General features: G+C 41.8%; 1 protein-coding gene across 1 annotated transcript in view; it reads right to left on the reverse strand.

Moving 5' to 3' along the window:
- The window catches only part of FYB1 (FYN binding protein 1), a 146,839-nt gene that overhangs the window by 82,141 nt on the left and 46,741 nt on the right, over nucleotides 1–17,957 (reverse strand). The window contains exon 2 of the mRNA XM_032415362.1: nucleotides 7,326–8,487. Within this exon, the coding sequence (XP_032271253.1) occupies nucleotides 7,326–8,487 (1,162 nt within the window). The remainder of the gene's footprint in view (nucleotides 1–7,325; nucleotides 8,488–17,957) is intronic.

Raw genomic sequence — 17,957 nt, forward strand, 5'->3', positions numbered from 1 at the left:
TGTATTTGGTTATCAGAGTCGTACATATTTGTGTTTGATTTTTAGATTTGACTTTCTTTTTAATTTTCTTTTCTCAAGTAAATTGCAGTTTCATTTTAATGCTTTTCCCTTTCTGGGTCACATGACTATTTTAAGAATTAAGTAATTTTGATCAAATTTGGTGTCTATTAAATCATTTCATATGCAATTTATACTTTATTTAAGGGTAAGTTGGTCATTATAAAACAAAATTTTTATTTATGTTACAAGTTGCCACGTCTTCTTTGATCTAACACAAATGCTACTACGTTGACAATGTCACTGCATCGAGGAATATTCCCATATCTTCTTTTGTAAGCAGCTTAAAAGTATACCAACTTCTGCTGCTTGATCATCGGAAGTTACAGGGTAAATCATGGCATGTTGCTCCAAACTAGGTTTTACAGAAATTTCTCTTCCCTAAGAGAAGCAATAGTCCCTCTTACAGACATGGTGACTCTCACTGTAAAGAAATTTTTTCCCTATAAATTAGATAATAAGGATGGACTACTGTTGTGCTAAAATTAATATTAAAAGACTGGCTAGCATCTGAGCAGTTACAAAAGAAGTTTAAAGCCAAATGGAGCACTGAGCAAGCAACCAGGAACTTAAATATGCTGAAGGGATTTTTCAAAGCCAAATGACTTAAACCCTGAAGAGAGAAAATTGCCTTCCTCACAGGTCAGTTCCAGGGGTCCTCTCCTCCTGGTTCCTTTTCCTATCCAGTATTCTGTTCTTCTGCTGGTCTAAGTATAAACTAACTGTTAAAACTTACGATCTGACTATCCTCAGGGAATTTGCAGGTTCTCAGAGCTTAGACAGTACTCACACTCCAGAGGTAAAACACCCATCAAGTAGCTGGATCTCTCCCTTGCTTCACCCTGACTGTGACCTGAAGACTCCTACGAATAGAATCCTGGAGTGGTCATCTAAGCATCTTCGACCAAGCCTAGTCCAAAGGATATGACACAAGCAGTGGACACTCACTTCATGTGAGTCTCCTTTCTACCTTGAGAAGGGGGTGAAGTGATGGTCCCTTTGGAAATATTGCTGACGCCTACATTATAACTGAAATTTAGTTGCCATTAAGTGAGGGAGAAGACTTCCAGGATGTCTCTCCTCCAATTACCAAATAAAATAGTAAAAACAAAATACGGCAAGATAAATATTATCCCAAAGTCGCTAGTGACCACCACACGCAAAAAAGGGAAAAATAACGTAGTTGGATACATTTCACAAAGTGGTGGCTAGGGGAAGAAACAGAAAGCTCAGGTGCCGTAGGAAGCAAATAAAGCTTCCCATTTGTTCCCCAGAACCAGAAGCAATATCGGGGAAAGACACTGATTTTAGAAAAACCTGTGAATTCTCCTTAATACACTCCAGGTTGGAGAGGTGGACTCAGGGGTGAGTGAGCCCCCTGGGGAAGGTCAAGGAGAAACCTATAGCATGAAAGCCCTAAATACCATGACAGGATCACACCAGAGGCAGAAGGGGGGTGAGCTGCCACGGTTGGGCTTGCGCTGGTATAGGGCCCCAAATGAAATCTCAGAAAATGGAACAGCACCCGGCCCTCAAGATCACCACAGCTATCTTTCACTCCACAGAAGAGTGGATTAAAAGCAACAGTCAGAGCTGGTGAACTTATTCTGGATTTGAGCTCATAAATGCATTTGTCATCTGTTAGCCAGATAAAAAGAAAGGGTGTGACCCCTCTGCATATGGAAGAGAAAATCCCCAAAAGCAAAGAGGCACATCTTCTCTCAGAAAATACTGATGATGGAATGATTGACACTAACATATCTTGGCTAGGTTTTAAAACCTTAAAGAAAGAGATTCCTTTGGAAATGCAGACAGAAAAGATAATCATTTTCAAGGGGGAGAATTCAGGGTGGTCTCAGAGTTCTCCACAGTAAAATTAAATGCCAGAATGTAAAAATAAGACCATGTATAAAAAAGCCCAAAGGATGCTGTTGGGATAATACAGTGGGGAACAGGTTGTTTGAGAGAACAGGGTTTAGACTGAGGAGCTGGTTTATCTTAGAAGAGCAGAAGCTGAGAACTTGGGGAGAAAGATGAAGAATAGGAAGCTCTTAAGATTTGCCCAGGGGCTTGTGTGGTTAAGACAGGGGATGCTCGTTCAAAGGCATTTCTGTTTTAGGGTTAAACTCAGGTAAGCTGCCCAATTAATAGTGGTTCCTCAGAAGTTTCAACCTAGAAGAGAAGAAAGAATTACAGGTCTTGTGGAAAACTGCTTTCCTAGGGACCGAGGAGGGCAGATGAAGTAGAGTGGGCTCAGGTGGGAGCTGAAAGGAAGCGTGGATACCAGCCACGAGGTGCACCAGGCACCCTGGACAGGGAGAGAGCGGAACAACATTGCCCCCTGAAGCCGACCCACGCTTTTGAAGAACTTCCTTTCCAGTCTGTGTACCATAGAGCTTTGCCTCTAGCTCTTCAGTGTTCTGAAATGGCCCAATCTGTGAGATGTTTTGTCCTGGGATCTGTTTTTTTAGCGTATCTTATTCTTAGATGCCAAGTGCACACTAGTGTATCAGATGCTTGTGGAAACTCTACTGTAAAGAATCTACTTACCTCTCCCCCCTCCAATCTCTTAAATGTGTTTGAGCGTAGCATCCCTTTCCCTTATCATGGCTAGGAGCAACACACACTGATGTAATGTGATATATAATATCTAATAAGGCAATTTTAGAGAGTACATGTAAAAAGAGAGTGAAGGGAAAGAGAAAAGAGACAGTTTAGGGTGTATGAAGGAAAATCCTGCCCCCTCCTATCCTTGCTGCTGAAAATAGCCCAAACACCTTTAGGCTCCAAAGTGCTATTGGCTGGATTAGTTGAAGCGATGCATGAGCAGATAAGGAGTGGGGTCAGTCATGCCGCTGGCCCTTTGCTAGGGCCTGCTGGGATGCTGGCCTTACCCTTTCACTTGTCAGGATGCTTAACTGATCATTCTTTTTTTTTTTTTTTAAGATTTTTTATTTATTTATTTGACAGAGAGAGACTCAGTGAGAGAGGGAACACAAGCAGGGGGAGTGGGAGAGGGAGAAGCAGGCCTCCCGCCGAGCAGGGAGCCCGATGTGGGGCTCGATCCCAGGACCCTGGGATCACGACCCGAGCCGAAGGCAGACGCTTAAAGACTGAGCCACCCAGGCGCCCCTAACTGATCATTCTTAAAGCTAAGCTATGGAAAGGCGAGTCTTAGTTTCTCTCCAGGATTAAGAACAAGACCAGAAAAAGGGTTGGATGGAATATTTCTGAGCAGATTAATTACTAACTCCACATGCAAACCAACAGTCAAGCCAAGGGATCTTAACAACTGAAACTTTGCTGGTTGGGCACACACTGATGCTTAGGATGAATTCCTCTCACCACTGGCCCAGGAATCAAAAGGAACCAGAGAAAAGGTTAGTTCAGAGAACATTTTGATATTTTGGAACTTTTTTTTTTGAAAGTTTAGGCTTTTGTAGCCCCAAGTGGTTCTGGGAGAAAAAAAAGTTATTAGCTTCATGTGCAGAAAAACAATATGATATATTCAAGCTTATGGTTTACCAGTAAGTAAGCTGGCTAGATCTACAATACAGACGCTGTGTGTAATATTCATTTCACATGGAAGCTCTATTCAATTGAGTGCAAGTCTATTGACAGGGGTTATCTAATTTGTTAAAGTAACTGCTAAGCTATAGAGAATATTAATACTGAATTCTGATTAAATAGACTTTGGGGGGATGACAAACCTGAGCAACTAACAAGAATATATTATTTCTATGCTCCAAATAAATAATGTTAAGCAGACTGGTGTTTGTCTCCATGTAGCTTATAGTGGTATTTGTAGTAAAAAACAAACGAACAAACAAAAAACAGATGTTTCAACCAAAGAACACACACACAGAGAGAAGGATGAGGATTCTTTGAGTTTCCCTTATGCTTGATTTATTATCTCATGATATCCTATGTTTCATGAGAGGAAGCCTAGGAGGGAGGATGGTGAGGGGGACATAGGCCCTGGAATCAGAGAGACCTAAGGATCAGTCCCACCCCTGCTTAGTCATGTTATAGCCTTGGGCAAGTTACCCAACCTCTCTGAGCTTTAGTTTCTTCAGAGAATTCTTATTTCATTGGGTTCTTGGGAGGAGTGAACAGGGTAATGTGTATCTGGTATGCAACAAGTCCTCAATAAATAATAAATATTTTAATGGCCAATATATTGGACAAAGATGAAAAAAGATGGAGGGTAGGTATGGGGAAGAGGTTTAAGGAATTGGATGTGAACCTGGAAAGGAAGGAATCAGGTAGAAGGCTAAGAAAATAGTGTTAAGAGTTTTGAAAACCTGCAGAGTTATTAGATGAAGCATTGGCTAATTTGAACACCCTATATTTTCTAAATCTGGTATATTCTTAATCTTCCTAAGTGGAATGCTAAATTACTTAGTATGGTTTGGTAAAAGTAGCAGTGGTGGGATCAGGAGTCAGCAGACCTGCCTTTTAAGAAATTCTCAGTGTTCAGAAAATAACACATATGACACATATGCAAGGTTATTTTTTGTAGCACGGTTTCGAACAGAAAAAGTTTGGAAACAATGCACAATGTTCAGTCCATTAGGTGGGTCATTCATTTACCAGAATATTATGCAACTTTAAGGAATATTCAGTTACCTCTTATTAAAATATGAATAGATATACAAGATTTTAATTTTTTTAAAAAAAACAAGGATCAAAGCATTGCATATAATATTTTACTTCTTGAGTATAAAGCTGGGGGAATTAGTATCTCTTTCTCTATTTTTTTAAAGATTTTATTTATTTATTTGACAGAGAGAGAGACAGTGAGAGAGGGAACACAAGCAGGGTGAGTGGGAGAGGGAGAAGCAGGCTTCCCGCTGAGCAGGGAGCCGATGCGGGGCTCGATCCCAGGACCCTCGGATCATGACCTGAGCCGAAGGCAGATGCTTAACGACTGAGCCACCCAGGAGCCCCTAGTATCTATATTTATATTTGCTTACATAAACCTAAGGAAGCTGGATGACCATAGAAATTAAGAAAAGTGGTTTTTGTGGGGCAGAGGCTGGGAAGACCCAGAAAATGATAGATAAGGACTGTATGCCATTTTATACTTGCTGGCTTTTTTTTTTTTTTTTGAGCCAGGTATAATTTCTATTTAAAAAATAACTTAAAAAAAATTATGGGGGCGCCTCGTGGCTCAGTCGGTTAAGTGTCTAACTCTTGGTTTTGGCTCAGGTCAGGATCTCAGGGTGGTGAGATCGAGCCCTGCTCCGCGGTCAGCAGGATGTCTCTCTCTCCCTCCCTCTCTCTCTCTCTTTCTCTCAAATAAATAAATAAATAAATAAATAAATAAATAAATAAATAAAATCTTTTTTAAAAAGTTAAAAAAATTTAAATGCTTATAAAAATGTGAATGCTTTAAAGGGGTGTTATTCATAATTTAAAGTTAGGAATCAGATTGCTTTATCCTGACACTAACCTGAGGTCAGTTCAAATTAAGAAGGATTGAGTTTTGATTTGTGAAAGAGGATGAAGAGGGAACAGGGTGCCTTTTGGAGCATAACATATCCCAAGGATCAGAGTTAGAGGTGGGGTATATTATGAGAGGATTTAGAGTCTAAATTGTGTCCTGGGGTACTGGAGCAGTGGGGAGGCAGGTCAAGATGGGGGGAAAAGGGAGAAAGAGGGCAAGGATCCACTCTGCCTACTAGGTGGTTTTGCCTGGGTCCCTTGGAACTCGATTGCACTGAAAGTCAGCTCCCTACTGACCTTGCCAGAACCATGGAGCCAGAAGACTTCATTAGCATTTCAACAGCATGACACCAGACAACTAGTGACCGCCACCCAAACCTGGGAGCTGAGTGGAAATAAAGATGGAGCATTTCCCTGGTCTGAAGTTAGAGCCACAAGATGGAGGTTATGATAGCTAATTTTTTATCCGAGGCACAGAAGAACTAAGGGAAGGGATCTTTTAGAAGTTTTCACAAAGATAACATTTCTGAGTTATGGACCAGTATTAACATGAGAAGGTGACAGATGAGGAGGACACAAGTGTAACGGCTGAATCTTTCTAGAAGACGGATGATTGTGGCATCACTTCAAATGTGCTTTCTACATGATAGATTAATGGGAGGTTGGATCACTAATCTGTTAATCAACAGCAAGAATATTGATCTATTGCATGATGATGCATTGCAAATGATATACTGCAAGATGCTTTTGCAGAGCTGGAAAGGAAAAACAACCTTTATACCTAGAACTTCTTTAATTAGACCATAGTTTTATAAGAAAAAAAATAGGTCTAATAAAGTGGTGTGGTCCCTATTCCATTATGTATAAGCATCTTTTCTCCACCTTCCCCATGAATAAACAATAACTGCACATTATTGGCCTAAAATATTAATCGTTTCAGGCATAAATGAGCTTCTGTCATCACTGTGTGGGGTTACCAATCTTTACCAAGTCATTCAGCATCAAATTTTAGCATGTGCCATAGGATTGTCACATTGCTGGTAGGAAATGAAACTATTTTCCCTGAAGGACACTAATGTGCCCCTTTGTCTGGCTTATGGTCCTAGTTCTGTGCTGTTTGAGGAATCAGCAAAGTTCAGAAAGCTTTATACCGAGAAATAGAAAACAGCTAACATATAAAACAGAAAGTGGCATTTCGTGAGCTCTGCTCATCTCTTGTTTGAATATTGGGCTTAGGAAACACGTGATGACTCTTTGGACATTGAAAATCACTTGACATTTTGGGCTGGATACTTTGTTGCGAGGGGTCGCTCTCTGCAGCTGTGACCTTCAGCAGCCTCATCGGCCTCTGCCTGCCACATGCCGGCAGCATCCTCCGGTCGTGACAGTCAAAACTGCCTCCAGACGCTGCCAAATGTCCCCGGGCATCAAAATTGACATAGTTTGAGAATCCCCAACTTAGAGGTTTACTCATCTTTCTAACTCTTTTGTGGTAGTAAGGGTAACACACCTCAGCCTCATTCAACAGAAATGAAACCCGGCTAAGGATGTAAATGAAAGCAAAACCATTTATCAATCAAATGGATATATTTCCCTCCACCCCCAAAGGCAGCCCCCGAGGCATTTTCTCGCAGAACTAAGGATTTTTACCTCTCAGACCTCCCACACCAAAGGAAAAAAATTGCCAAAGAAAAGTGGCCACATACACAGGAGTACCAGGGATGGACTCATTCCTTGGTATAATTTTTCCCCCCAGAAGTTCAAACAGCCCTCTGTGGTAGAACAGAACGTGTTAACTCATGAACGAGAAAAGAACTCACTGTTTCCAGAAGCGGCTTTTCGGAATTTCGTCAGGTCAACGTGCGGGGGTCTGCTGGGTTTTGGTGGCGGTGGGCCCAAGGTAAACAAAGGAGGCAGGGGCTTCTGCTTGGGGGTGGCTGCATTCTTGTCTCCCTTTTCCTTGTCTTGACTTTGGCTCCAGGGCCCTGTCGCTGTCAACTTAGAAGGCACCTTAGGGAACTTGGCAGGAGGAGCCCCAGAGCCCGGCTCTTCCTGATTCATTTTGTTCAGGAAGATGTTCTTAGCAGCATCTATCTTCCTATCTTCTCTTTTCTCTTCAGCATTTCTGGAGAGGCCTGGGCTTCCTCTGTTCGCAGCAGGTTTCAGAACCACCCCAGAAAAGGGTGAACTGGACGTCTCGCCTCTGTGGTCTTTAGTTTCCTGGTCTTCTCTTGCTGGTTTTAAAGGGCCAGTTTTGACCTTGGCTCCTAAGGGAGGCGGGGGTCCTTTCTGTAGAGACGCATTCTTGGTGGGGCTCTCGTCTTCATGGGTGTCATCAGGACTCAGGGATGGCTTCTGGCCAAAGACAGGCTTGGGAAAGAGGGGCTTGGACTCATGGTCCTGTGAGGCCGACACAAACTTGCCTTTAACCCCAGGCAGCTTGGGGAATGCTTGCTTCTGCTCAGCTTCCAGGGCTGGAGGATGAGACCCTGGCTTGGGGCCGGGTGGCTTTAGGTCATGGTCTTGGTTTATACTGTGAGACGAAGGCTTATTCCCAGGGGGCCGGGGAAACACAGGTTTGACATCTTCCTTGGGCACGGTGACGGGCTTAGGGCCTAGAGGTTTCGGAAATCCCACTTTCACCTCAGGGTCTCTGGTGGCCGAGTTTGCCGGCGGTCCAAATCTTTGGCCCACTCCTGTTGGCTTTAGAAACGGGGGCTTGGGCTCCTTGTCAGGCTTTTCCTCAGACGTAGGTTTCACTGCCAAAGGTGGCTTTGGGGACCCAAACTTAGGTACGTTGCTAGGTCCTGCAGGAGGGCTGGCACTTCCTTGGTTGTCAAAGAGATTCTTTCTTGCTTGTACTCCTGAAGGCGAGTTTTGCCCAGGGACCTTGAAGGGGCGATTGCTGACAGAGACCTCTTCCGTGGGGTTGCCCCCTGGGTTAAACTTTGCCATGAGGGACTTCACATCTGCTTTTGTATCCTACAAGCACAGGGAACAAAAACTAGCTAAGAGCCAGAAGTCTTAATTGCACAATTTAAAATACTACACTCTGAAGGGCTTCCTGGTTTGAGGCCTGCCTGGTCACTGATTGGTTGGGGAAACACTGTAACATTTATCTTCCTCTATGGCAAAATAGTCCGTGAGAGTTTCTTGAAGGGGGAGGGCTATTGTGCATATACTGTTTGGGCTTTTTTTTTTTTTTTTTGCTTGTCTTACACTGACTTGCTTATTTCTGTTTAAGTGACACTTTACCTTTTTTTTTCTTTCCCTCACTGTTTCTCCAGCTCTCCTGTTGGATTTACCCTTCACTTGGCATTTATCTACTTTGTTTTACTTGAAAAAAATATGGAAGTGGCTAATAAGGGACTTCTTCCATATTTTACAGTTGAGCCCCTTATATAGAAACTATACTTGAAAAAATGAAAGTAAGTTCTTCTGTAAATTCAGTTTGTACACTTTCTATAGCATGGCCACGTTTAACAGCTCTGTGGTTTGCAAGAGCTCTCCCGCTCCCATCGGCAGTTAAGGTGCGTCTGCTTGCTAAACAGGGGATGTGGCAGAGAAAGTCACTCATTTGAAAAAGTAAGTAATAAGTGAGTTTTCCTACTTATTTATAAATATTGAGTGCTACTGATTCAACTGGAGCCAGATGAGCAGGCAGAATGTGCTCACCTTCCAGACTGGTCCTGTCTTGGGGGCACAGGCTGGGGAAAGTGAAAGAGACTGGCTGGGAAGTCTCATGTCCAGCCTTCTTGCTTCTCCGGTCTCGTCTCTTTTATAAGGACATGTACTACTCCTTCTTGTAAGTCCTGCTACACAGTCTCTGTCCTCGGCTAGAATTAGGATGTTACTCAGTAAAGACAGCAGGCAAATAGTCACCCTTCTCTGTGAAGGTGACTTTCCACTTAATCTGGAAACATTCTTGGTGTGTTTGCTCTTTCTCTCCAAAGCAAGGATTTGAAATTTTCTAGTTCTTCTAGAAATATTTGAAAATCGGAAGCATTAAAAAAAAAATCACTGAAGATACACGTGTGGTCATGACAATTTCCATTTTCATGCTTTAAAATTCGCCTAGAAAATGTTTTCTTTCTTCCCACCACCACCTATCTGGCCACACACCCAAAAACATTTCACCTTTTGAGACCCCAAAACCACAAAACCATAGCATGGGCTCAATATATGGAAACTATTATTATTAGAAATATTAAGTAGCATATTCAAGGGCTCACAGCCAGGAACTGTGAGCACAGGGATGCACAGCCAGGTGTGTCTAGGGCTCTGAAGTCCAGAAAGGGTCTCATTCCTTTTTGTACCCCCACAACACCTGGACCAGGGCCTGGCATCTTCAGGCTTCTAATGCATATTTGGGGAAATAAAACTTGGCACTGAGCTGAATACTGTGAATAGCAATTTAAAAGAAATGGTGCCCTCAGCTGGAGTTTTTCTTTGTACCAACCTGCAGGGCCCGTGTATTTGCAGGATGGGAGAAAGGGACTTAAGGCACTAGAAGGAGAAAACCAGATGAGAGCAGCATTTTCCAGCTTGAATTTTGTTCCTTTAACTTACTACCCTATCTGCAAGTTGCTGAAAACATCTTATTTTCTACCTTGTCTTCCTTGAACACCTTTTTTTTTTTTAATCCCCATGATTTCCTCCAATCCTCAAACAATCCCTAAAGGCAATAGGCAGGAAGATGGCAGAATAGGGAGAGTTTGGGTGGTGGGGGAAGGAATGGGAGAAGCTGGGTCCTTCCCTGAACCCTCCCAAGGAGATCACAGCTGCAGAGAACTCCAAAGCTTAACACAAGATGCATAAAGAAGTATTAATACAAAAATTTGCTCTTGGGGTGCCTGAGTGACTCAGTCGGTTAAGCATCTGCCTTCGGCTCAGGTCATGATCCCAGGGTCCTGGGATAGAGCCCTGCATCGGGCTCCCTGCTCAGTGGGGAGTCTGCTTCTCCCTCTCCCTCTGCCCCTCCCCTGGCTCATGCTCATGCACTTGCTCTCTCTCAAATAAATAAATAAATGAAAATAAATTTGCTCCCCACATGTAAGAAAGTCTGTCTCCGGGGAAGAACTCTTTTATTCTGGACTTATTCTATATTTTGCAATTTATATTCTAGATCTGTAATTTATTCTAGATTTATAACAAGAGGCTACATTGCAGAGTAGTTAATAATGCAGACTAGGGAGTCAGACTGCCTGGGTTTGAGTCTTACTAGCTGTTTAACCTAGGGCAGTGTACAAATTCTCTGGGCCTTAGTTTGCTCACCTCTATCATAGGGATCAAATGCTGTGTCATGGGGCTGTTAGGATGATGAAGCTAATCTCTGGAAGGCACTCCCAAAAGTGCTCGTAATGTAAAAGGGCTTCCTAATTTTATACAGCAAAGGAAGCCTTTAGAATCATCTGGCCCTCCTCTGTCACTACACTGGAGAGGAAACAGTAACCAAAGGATTAAAGCAAAAACCTACGTAGTTGCAGCAACTTCTTGTCTTGGATTTCATGGGGGAAAACCCATGAAACACACTAACCCATTGTCAAACTCCACATCCTGGTTTTAATTTAGAAAATACAGAAGTGGTTTATTTGGAATTGCAACATAAGTTTCTTAGCTACCCGCCCAGACCCAGGAGGCAAGGTAGCACCATGGTTAATAACCCAGGCTCTAGAATTATCGACTTGGGTTCCAATCTTGACTTTGCCATTTACTGGCCACATATCCTAGCAAGTTTCTTAACCTCCCTGAGACTCAGTTTACTTCATCTGTAAAATGAGAATAATAACAGTACCTATTTTTCCACAGGATTTTGTTCTTAAATCAGGATTAAATGGGTTAATGCACGTAAAGTTTGTAGGTTAAGGATTACATGTACTATATATCCAAAGATTGTCTGCCAACATCATTTTTTCTAATTCACTATTCACATAGCATCATTTTCTCCAGGTGACCAAGTTCTTAAGTTATAATTGTTAATATTATGTTCTAATTTTATTTATTTATTTATGAATTTTTGAGTATAGTTGACATGCAACGTTACATTAGTTTTTGGTGAACAATGTAGTGATTTGGCAAGTTTGTACATTATGCTACATTATATTCTAATTTTAAATCAATGTGACTGAAACAAACATACTGTTAGAAAACATAATGGAGTTACTATGTTTGAGTTTGGTTTACCTACACTTCAAAACTTTTCACTGAATGTTGGAAGATAGGGAAAGAAATAGTAATACATTCTTGTGTAGGACACTTTGAAGAAATGGGAGCAGCCCCTGAGCTTACACTAATATGTCTGGCAAATCAATAGCCCAAACTCTACAACTATGTGACCACTTATTCTGACTGCTTAGCTTTAGAAGTTGTTTCATCATTTTCATTGTTACAAGTTTATTGGACCAAATTTTCAATATCCAGATTTGCCCTTAATCTTAACAATAATAGCTAGATTTCTTTCATAATGATAAGGATAGAAAGGAAAAAAAGATTAAAAATTTTTTTTAACATTCTCCCATTTCATTGTAGGTTGAATAGCCATTCCATTTTCCAGGGTTCTTTTTACTTTTAAAGAGAGTTAAAAAGAGGGGCGCCTGGGTGGCTCAGTCAGTTAAGCGTCTGACTCTTGGTTTTGGCTCAGGTCATGATCTCAGGGTCGTGGGGACTGAGCCCCATGCTCAGCGTGGAGCCTGTTTGAGATTCTCTCTCCCTCTCTCTCTGTCCCTCCCCCCTCTGTGCCTCCCCCCTCTAGTGCACTTCCTGTGTGTCTCTCTTTCTCAAATAAATAAATAAATCTTAAAAAAAACCTTAGAAAGAGTATAGGAGCCATGTATCATTGTATGATAGAGTGAAAATTCAGTCAACTCTAAGCCTTGAAACTCTAAGCCCTACTGCCCCAGTTCTAGGAGCATCATATATCCTGACTTACCAGTATAGGACAAGTTTACGCCTCTTGTCCTGGAAGAACTATTAATAACATTCACATTTACTCTCAAAATTGACCTGCTTTAAACAATAAATTACATGGTGAATTTACCCAGTCCCTCACCAGAGGCAAGTACTGTCCTCAGTTTCTTATGTATATTTCTAAGCTGTGCATATGCAAATACATATAAACATACACAAGCATTCTTCCTGTTCCTACTTTTCGCACAAGCGGAAACTTCTGCTTCACAGCCTGCTTTTTCCCAGAGCTAACATTGAGTTGCTGCACACCTGCACAACTGGGTATATCATCAGCAACCATTCTGATTGCTTGGGACTTCGTGTGATTCCAGTTGTTAAATATTTTCAATATTAACTCTGTTATTTTCCCTTATAATTGATCCATATCAGTGCATATTATTTGCACAACCTTTTTTTTTTTAAAGATAGGTTTTATTTTATTTTTTATTTTTAGAACAGTTTTAGTGAGAAGATAGTACAGAGAGTACTAGTATACTTTGCATCTAGTTTCCCCTTAATAAAACTTGACATTAGTTTGCAGGACCTTTTTAACTCTTAATAATTTAAAGATTGGGCTTCTACTTATTCTTAAGAAGAGGTATTTTACATCTGGAAGACCTCAGAGTTCAGGATACTTTAAGTAAATCAAACATTTCATCTCAAATTACTTGTTTCTTGTCCAAAATCATTTGAAGCAATTCATTATTATTTCTGTCTGTTATGTACCTATATAGTGTTTAGTCCAAACTACTCCCATTCATTGCTCTATAATTGCACAGATGTAATTGTAGAAATGCTCTTGATAGAAATGAATTTCCTTTAGCCTCCATGTATTTTTCCTTCCCCAGAATTATGTGCCTTCCCTGGCATAAACATCACGTTTGCCACAGCCCCTAGGAAGACTGCTGCTAGTAAGAAGCGTTTTGTTACAACCTCTGGGTTTCTAGTTAACAACTCTAGAATCCAGAAAATCTTCCTTTGCTCTTAGCAACTTACATGAAGATAATTGATCAAGTACATACTTAAACAAAGGCTGAGATGACATTTAGGACAGACATCAAGAAACTGTACACATTAAGAAAATGTTTCCCTTTGTAGCAGTTTGTCTACGTATTTTCATATGGAAAATTAAAAACACCCTATGACTGTCGTTGATAACAGGGTTTTGCTTGGTTTTGGATTTATTTTTATAGTGCTCATACTTTTTTTTTTAAAGATGTTATTTATTTAGTTGAGAGAGAGAGTGAGCACGAGTTGGTTGGGGAGGAGCAGAGGGAGAAGGAGAAGCAGGCTTCCCGCTGAGCAGGGAGCCTGACACGGGGCTCGTTCCCAGGACCCTGGGATCATGACCTGAGCCGAAGGCAGGTGCTTAATGACTGAGCCACCCAGGTGCCCCTACACTGCTCTTACTTTTAAATATATATTGAATATTAGATTAATCCCGTGGTTCTCAATGAGAAGCCTTTTTGGCAACGTCTGGAGAAATCTTTGATTGAAACGACTGACTGAGGCAATGCTCTTGGCATCCGATGAGAAGAAGCCAGAGATACTGCTGAACAGCCTACAATGCACAGGGCAGCTCCTCAACAAAATATTATCAGCCCAGATAGTCCCGAAGTCGAGAGGCCCCGAGTTAATCTTATTGCTCCTGGATTATTGGAAACACCTTACCAGAAAGTCCGCCTTTAATTTTTGTAATAGAATATAATCTAAAACCTATCAATAACCGTGTAAGAAAAACCAAACAAAGCCCCCCAAGCCCCTAAATAATACAAAAAAAGAAACTACCATTAGAGATTGTTCAAAGTTCCATGTCTTTGAAAGTCTCATCTTCGCAAAGTTTCATTTATAAAGCACAAAAGAAAACAGCCATGAATCATGGGTAACTAATAACATTAAAATAACTGAAGCTTCATTTTACCTCTGTTAAGATGTGTTTGTGTTACTTTTGTAATTAAAGCATGAGGAGAGCAAACCACTCTTATGGATGCTGTTATTTTTCCCTATATAGCCCAGGGAAAAGGAGAAGAAAGTGATTTGCTCTTGATTGCATGTAATGCTTTTAATCATGAGGGAGACAGCAATTAATAATAGTTTACCCAAATTGGTTTGTTTCTTTCTTCATGGATGAATTTTACTATATGTGGATTTTCTTTCATATTATGTTATTGTTTCTTTTTTTTATTGTTAAGTCATGTTTTCCCCATGACTTATGGTCTGAATTGATGGTTCTTCTCATAGAATAAAATTAGTTCATACTACTGCCGCCATTACCCGGAACAGGACTCCAGGTATGGTGACATCAGAGGATAACAGGAGGTTGCAAGGAGGTGCATATGTAAAGAGAAAACGTTCCAGTACGCCAGCCCTAGGCCTGCCCAAGGCTTTAGAGATTGTAGTCAGAGTGAATGGAAGAGGGATGAAGGCAGGCGAGGGTGGGGTGCCGCACGAGAGAGCCCAACTTCTACCAGGGTGATGGTTCATGTTACTCAAACCTATTCAGCAAAGGACTGATAAGAAGGTATAATAAAAAGACTGAGAAGATAGAAAGTTCTTTCCTAAGCCAAATAAACTTGCCATCCTTGGGGCGCCTGGGTGGCTCAGTCGTTGGGCGTCTGCCTTCGGCTCAGGTCATGATCCCGGGGTCCTGGGATCGAGTCCCACATGGGGCTGCTCGGCGGGAAGCCTGCTTCTCCCTCTCCCTCTCCCACTCCCCCTGCTTGTGTTCCCTCTCTCGCTGTCTCTCTCTCTGTTGAAAAATAAATAAAATCTTAAAAAAAAAAAATTTCTTAAACTTGCCATCCTTGAGGTAGGAAGCAGGCTGGTGAAAATTTGTAATATACTCAAGCAGTTCATACTTTCACAAGGCAATGGTATTCAACTTCACTGGTTTCTATCGCCAAGATTAAAGAAAATAACAGATATGTTCCCCACGACCAAGTCCTCCACCCCTTTTGAGTGGGTGAGCGCACGTACACACGCAGAAGTGATAAGTTGTCTTTTCTTTTTAAAGAGATTTAATCTCTACTCAGTGAACTTGGAAAAGGGAATTGTTTTAATCTGAAAATAAGCTTTCTTAAAACTGTTTATTGTCAGAAATTACATAATAAAACCTTTCTCCTTGGTATTGGTTGTAAAGATAAGAGTCAATAGAAGTTGGCTGAAAATACAGTACTTGTGACAACTTCTTACAAGATGGTAGAAGGCAGGTCGCACTAGAGATAATGAAACCGTGGTACACTTTTTTTTCATCCCCATTAACACTGTCTAAATATTTAGGTACTTAATGGGTCATAATTTAAGTACTTACTGTGTATACTGTTTCCCCAAGGAGATGTAAAAGCAGGAAACTAGTTTTATTTTTCCTCCTCAAAACTAGCACCCCTCTGCCACCCCCCATTCAAACAAGCACTCCTTAATGCCTGGCACATTTCTTTCCATAATGTCTATCACACATACTATACTGGCTGATGGGCTGAGTTTACTTGAATTCCACATGACTAAGCACACAGATGATAGCTGGGGACATGACTTGCTGAGCTTCTTCAAGAGTGTTGAACCCCTGTCACAACTCTATTTTTAAGAGCTCTCTGTCTAACAGAGTCTCCGCCTCATTGCGAACGGGCTGTGATGGATTCCAGTTGGCTGAGCCTCTGAGGTTGGAGGGAGCATCAGGCCCCTCTTCAACAGGATGTGGGAGCGTGCTTCTCACCACAAATTGAGTTCTTGGGGCAAGATGAGGCTGCTGCAGACTGGGCAAGGGCACAGGGAGGAGGAGCTGGTGGTGGAAGCAGTGGGGCGAGCCCTCCCATTTTTCTCGGTGACTTGTAAAGCTAAAGCTGGAACTGCAGACAACCGCAGCAGCCAGCCTTGGGTGGTGAGGGGTAATATAGTCAGAAGAAGACACCTGGCATGAGTGGGGTCTCTCTGGGAGCTGTTGCTTGGCTCCCCTCGGAGGGGGGAGCTCGGCCATTGTCCTGCAGGAGGCTGGCCTAAGTACCTTAGCAGAAAACCTCTCTATCATTAGTCCCTCTTGTATTACCTCAGGCACCTGTTGCGCTGGATCCTCTCCTTGCTCCTACTGTGTTCTCTCTTTAGGGTGAATTGAAGCAGAGGAAGCAAGATAGTTCAGTGGCTGGTAAAGCTCAGATGGTGATGGCCCATTTTCCAAATTCGGTGTCACCCTGGACTCTCAAGATATATTGATCCTTTAGGCTTTTGTGTACCTTCTGTCTTTAAAGACCAGGCTTGAAAATCACCATCTTTCTACAAATGAGAGCCTTCGAACCTTTTTCTGGTTATCCTACTAAATAGCTCCTGCACCAACACAGTCTTGACTTTGTCATGGCTTCTGATGGCTTACGCAAAATGGGTAAGGAAGTTCAACAAGGCTTCCTATGTGTTTCTGAAATTTGTTCTGCTCTAAGTTTTTGACTCTTTGAAGCTAATGGCACGGTGACAGGATGCAGAGAATATAGAGTCCGGTGCAGATCGTAGAGAACCACAAACAGTCCCAGAACCATTTATTCTGTTACTCCGTTTTATAAAGGTTTTATAGCAGATTTAACTTACATTTGCTCACTGTGTAATTCATGTAGCCTGAGTTAACTAAATACATCAAATTAGAGAACAGTCTCTCAGGAATTTACATTTTGACCAATGAACTTGTAGATAATTAAAGTGTTTTCACAGATATCTTACTAGTGGCTTATTTGGATCTTAAGATGATATTTAAGTATTGACAATTATGCAATATAAGTCCTCTCATTTTTCCCGGGCCTCCTACTCTGTCATCTCAAAGAGATCTTAATTTCATCTGCTATTTCTAGTGGTTATTCCATTTTTTTTTTTTTTTTAAGTAGGCTCCACATGGGGGCTTGACCTCATGACCCTGAGATGAAAAACCTGAGCTGAGATCAAGAGTCAGACACTTAACTGACTGAGCCCCCCAGGTGCCCCTGGTTATTCTATTTTTATATATAAGTAGTATAAACCAGCCAAACCAAACTTACTTTGTTAAAAACATATGAAATTTGAAGTAAAAATTCTTGGTGGCTGAGAAAGATGCTGTTTGACACAGGAAAAAGAAAACAGAAATGCTCTGCTTCCTTTTTTCTCAGCCTCCACGTCCCCCCCGGCACAGGCGCAAACACACAGACACGGGAGCTTGGACGGTGAATTCCCGCTCTACACCTGACAAGAAGTTAGAACCCGAAAGTATACGGCCAACATGGAGTGGGCTGGGGTAGGGAGATGAGGCCATCTGCGGGGTTTTCTAGAAACTTCCTTCCCAGCATGTGAAAGTTCTATGAGAAGAGAACTGCTCAGAAGAGGAAGGTGTTGGCAAGCTGATCAAGACAGGTGGCAGCAAGGGATCGAGAGTGTGAATGGAGAAAGTAAAACTAGACATAAGAAGTGAAGGGTTGGGCGCCTGGGTGGCTCAGTCATTAATCGTCTGCCTTCGGCTCAGGTCATGATCCCAGGATCCTGGGATCGAGCCCCGCATC

This window comes from Phoca vitulina, unplaced genomic scaffold (assembly GCF_004348235.1).
Source record: "Phoca vitulina isolate PV1807 unplaced genomic scaffold, GSC_HSeal_1.0 scaffold17, whole genome shotgun sequence".
Classification (NCBI taxonomy): domain Eukaryota; kingdom Metazoa; phylum Chordata; class Mammalia; order Carnivora; family Phocidae; genus Phoca; species Phoca vitulina.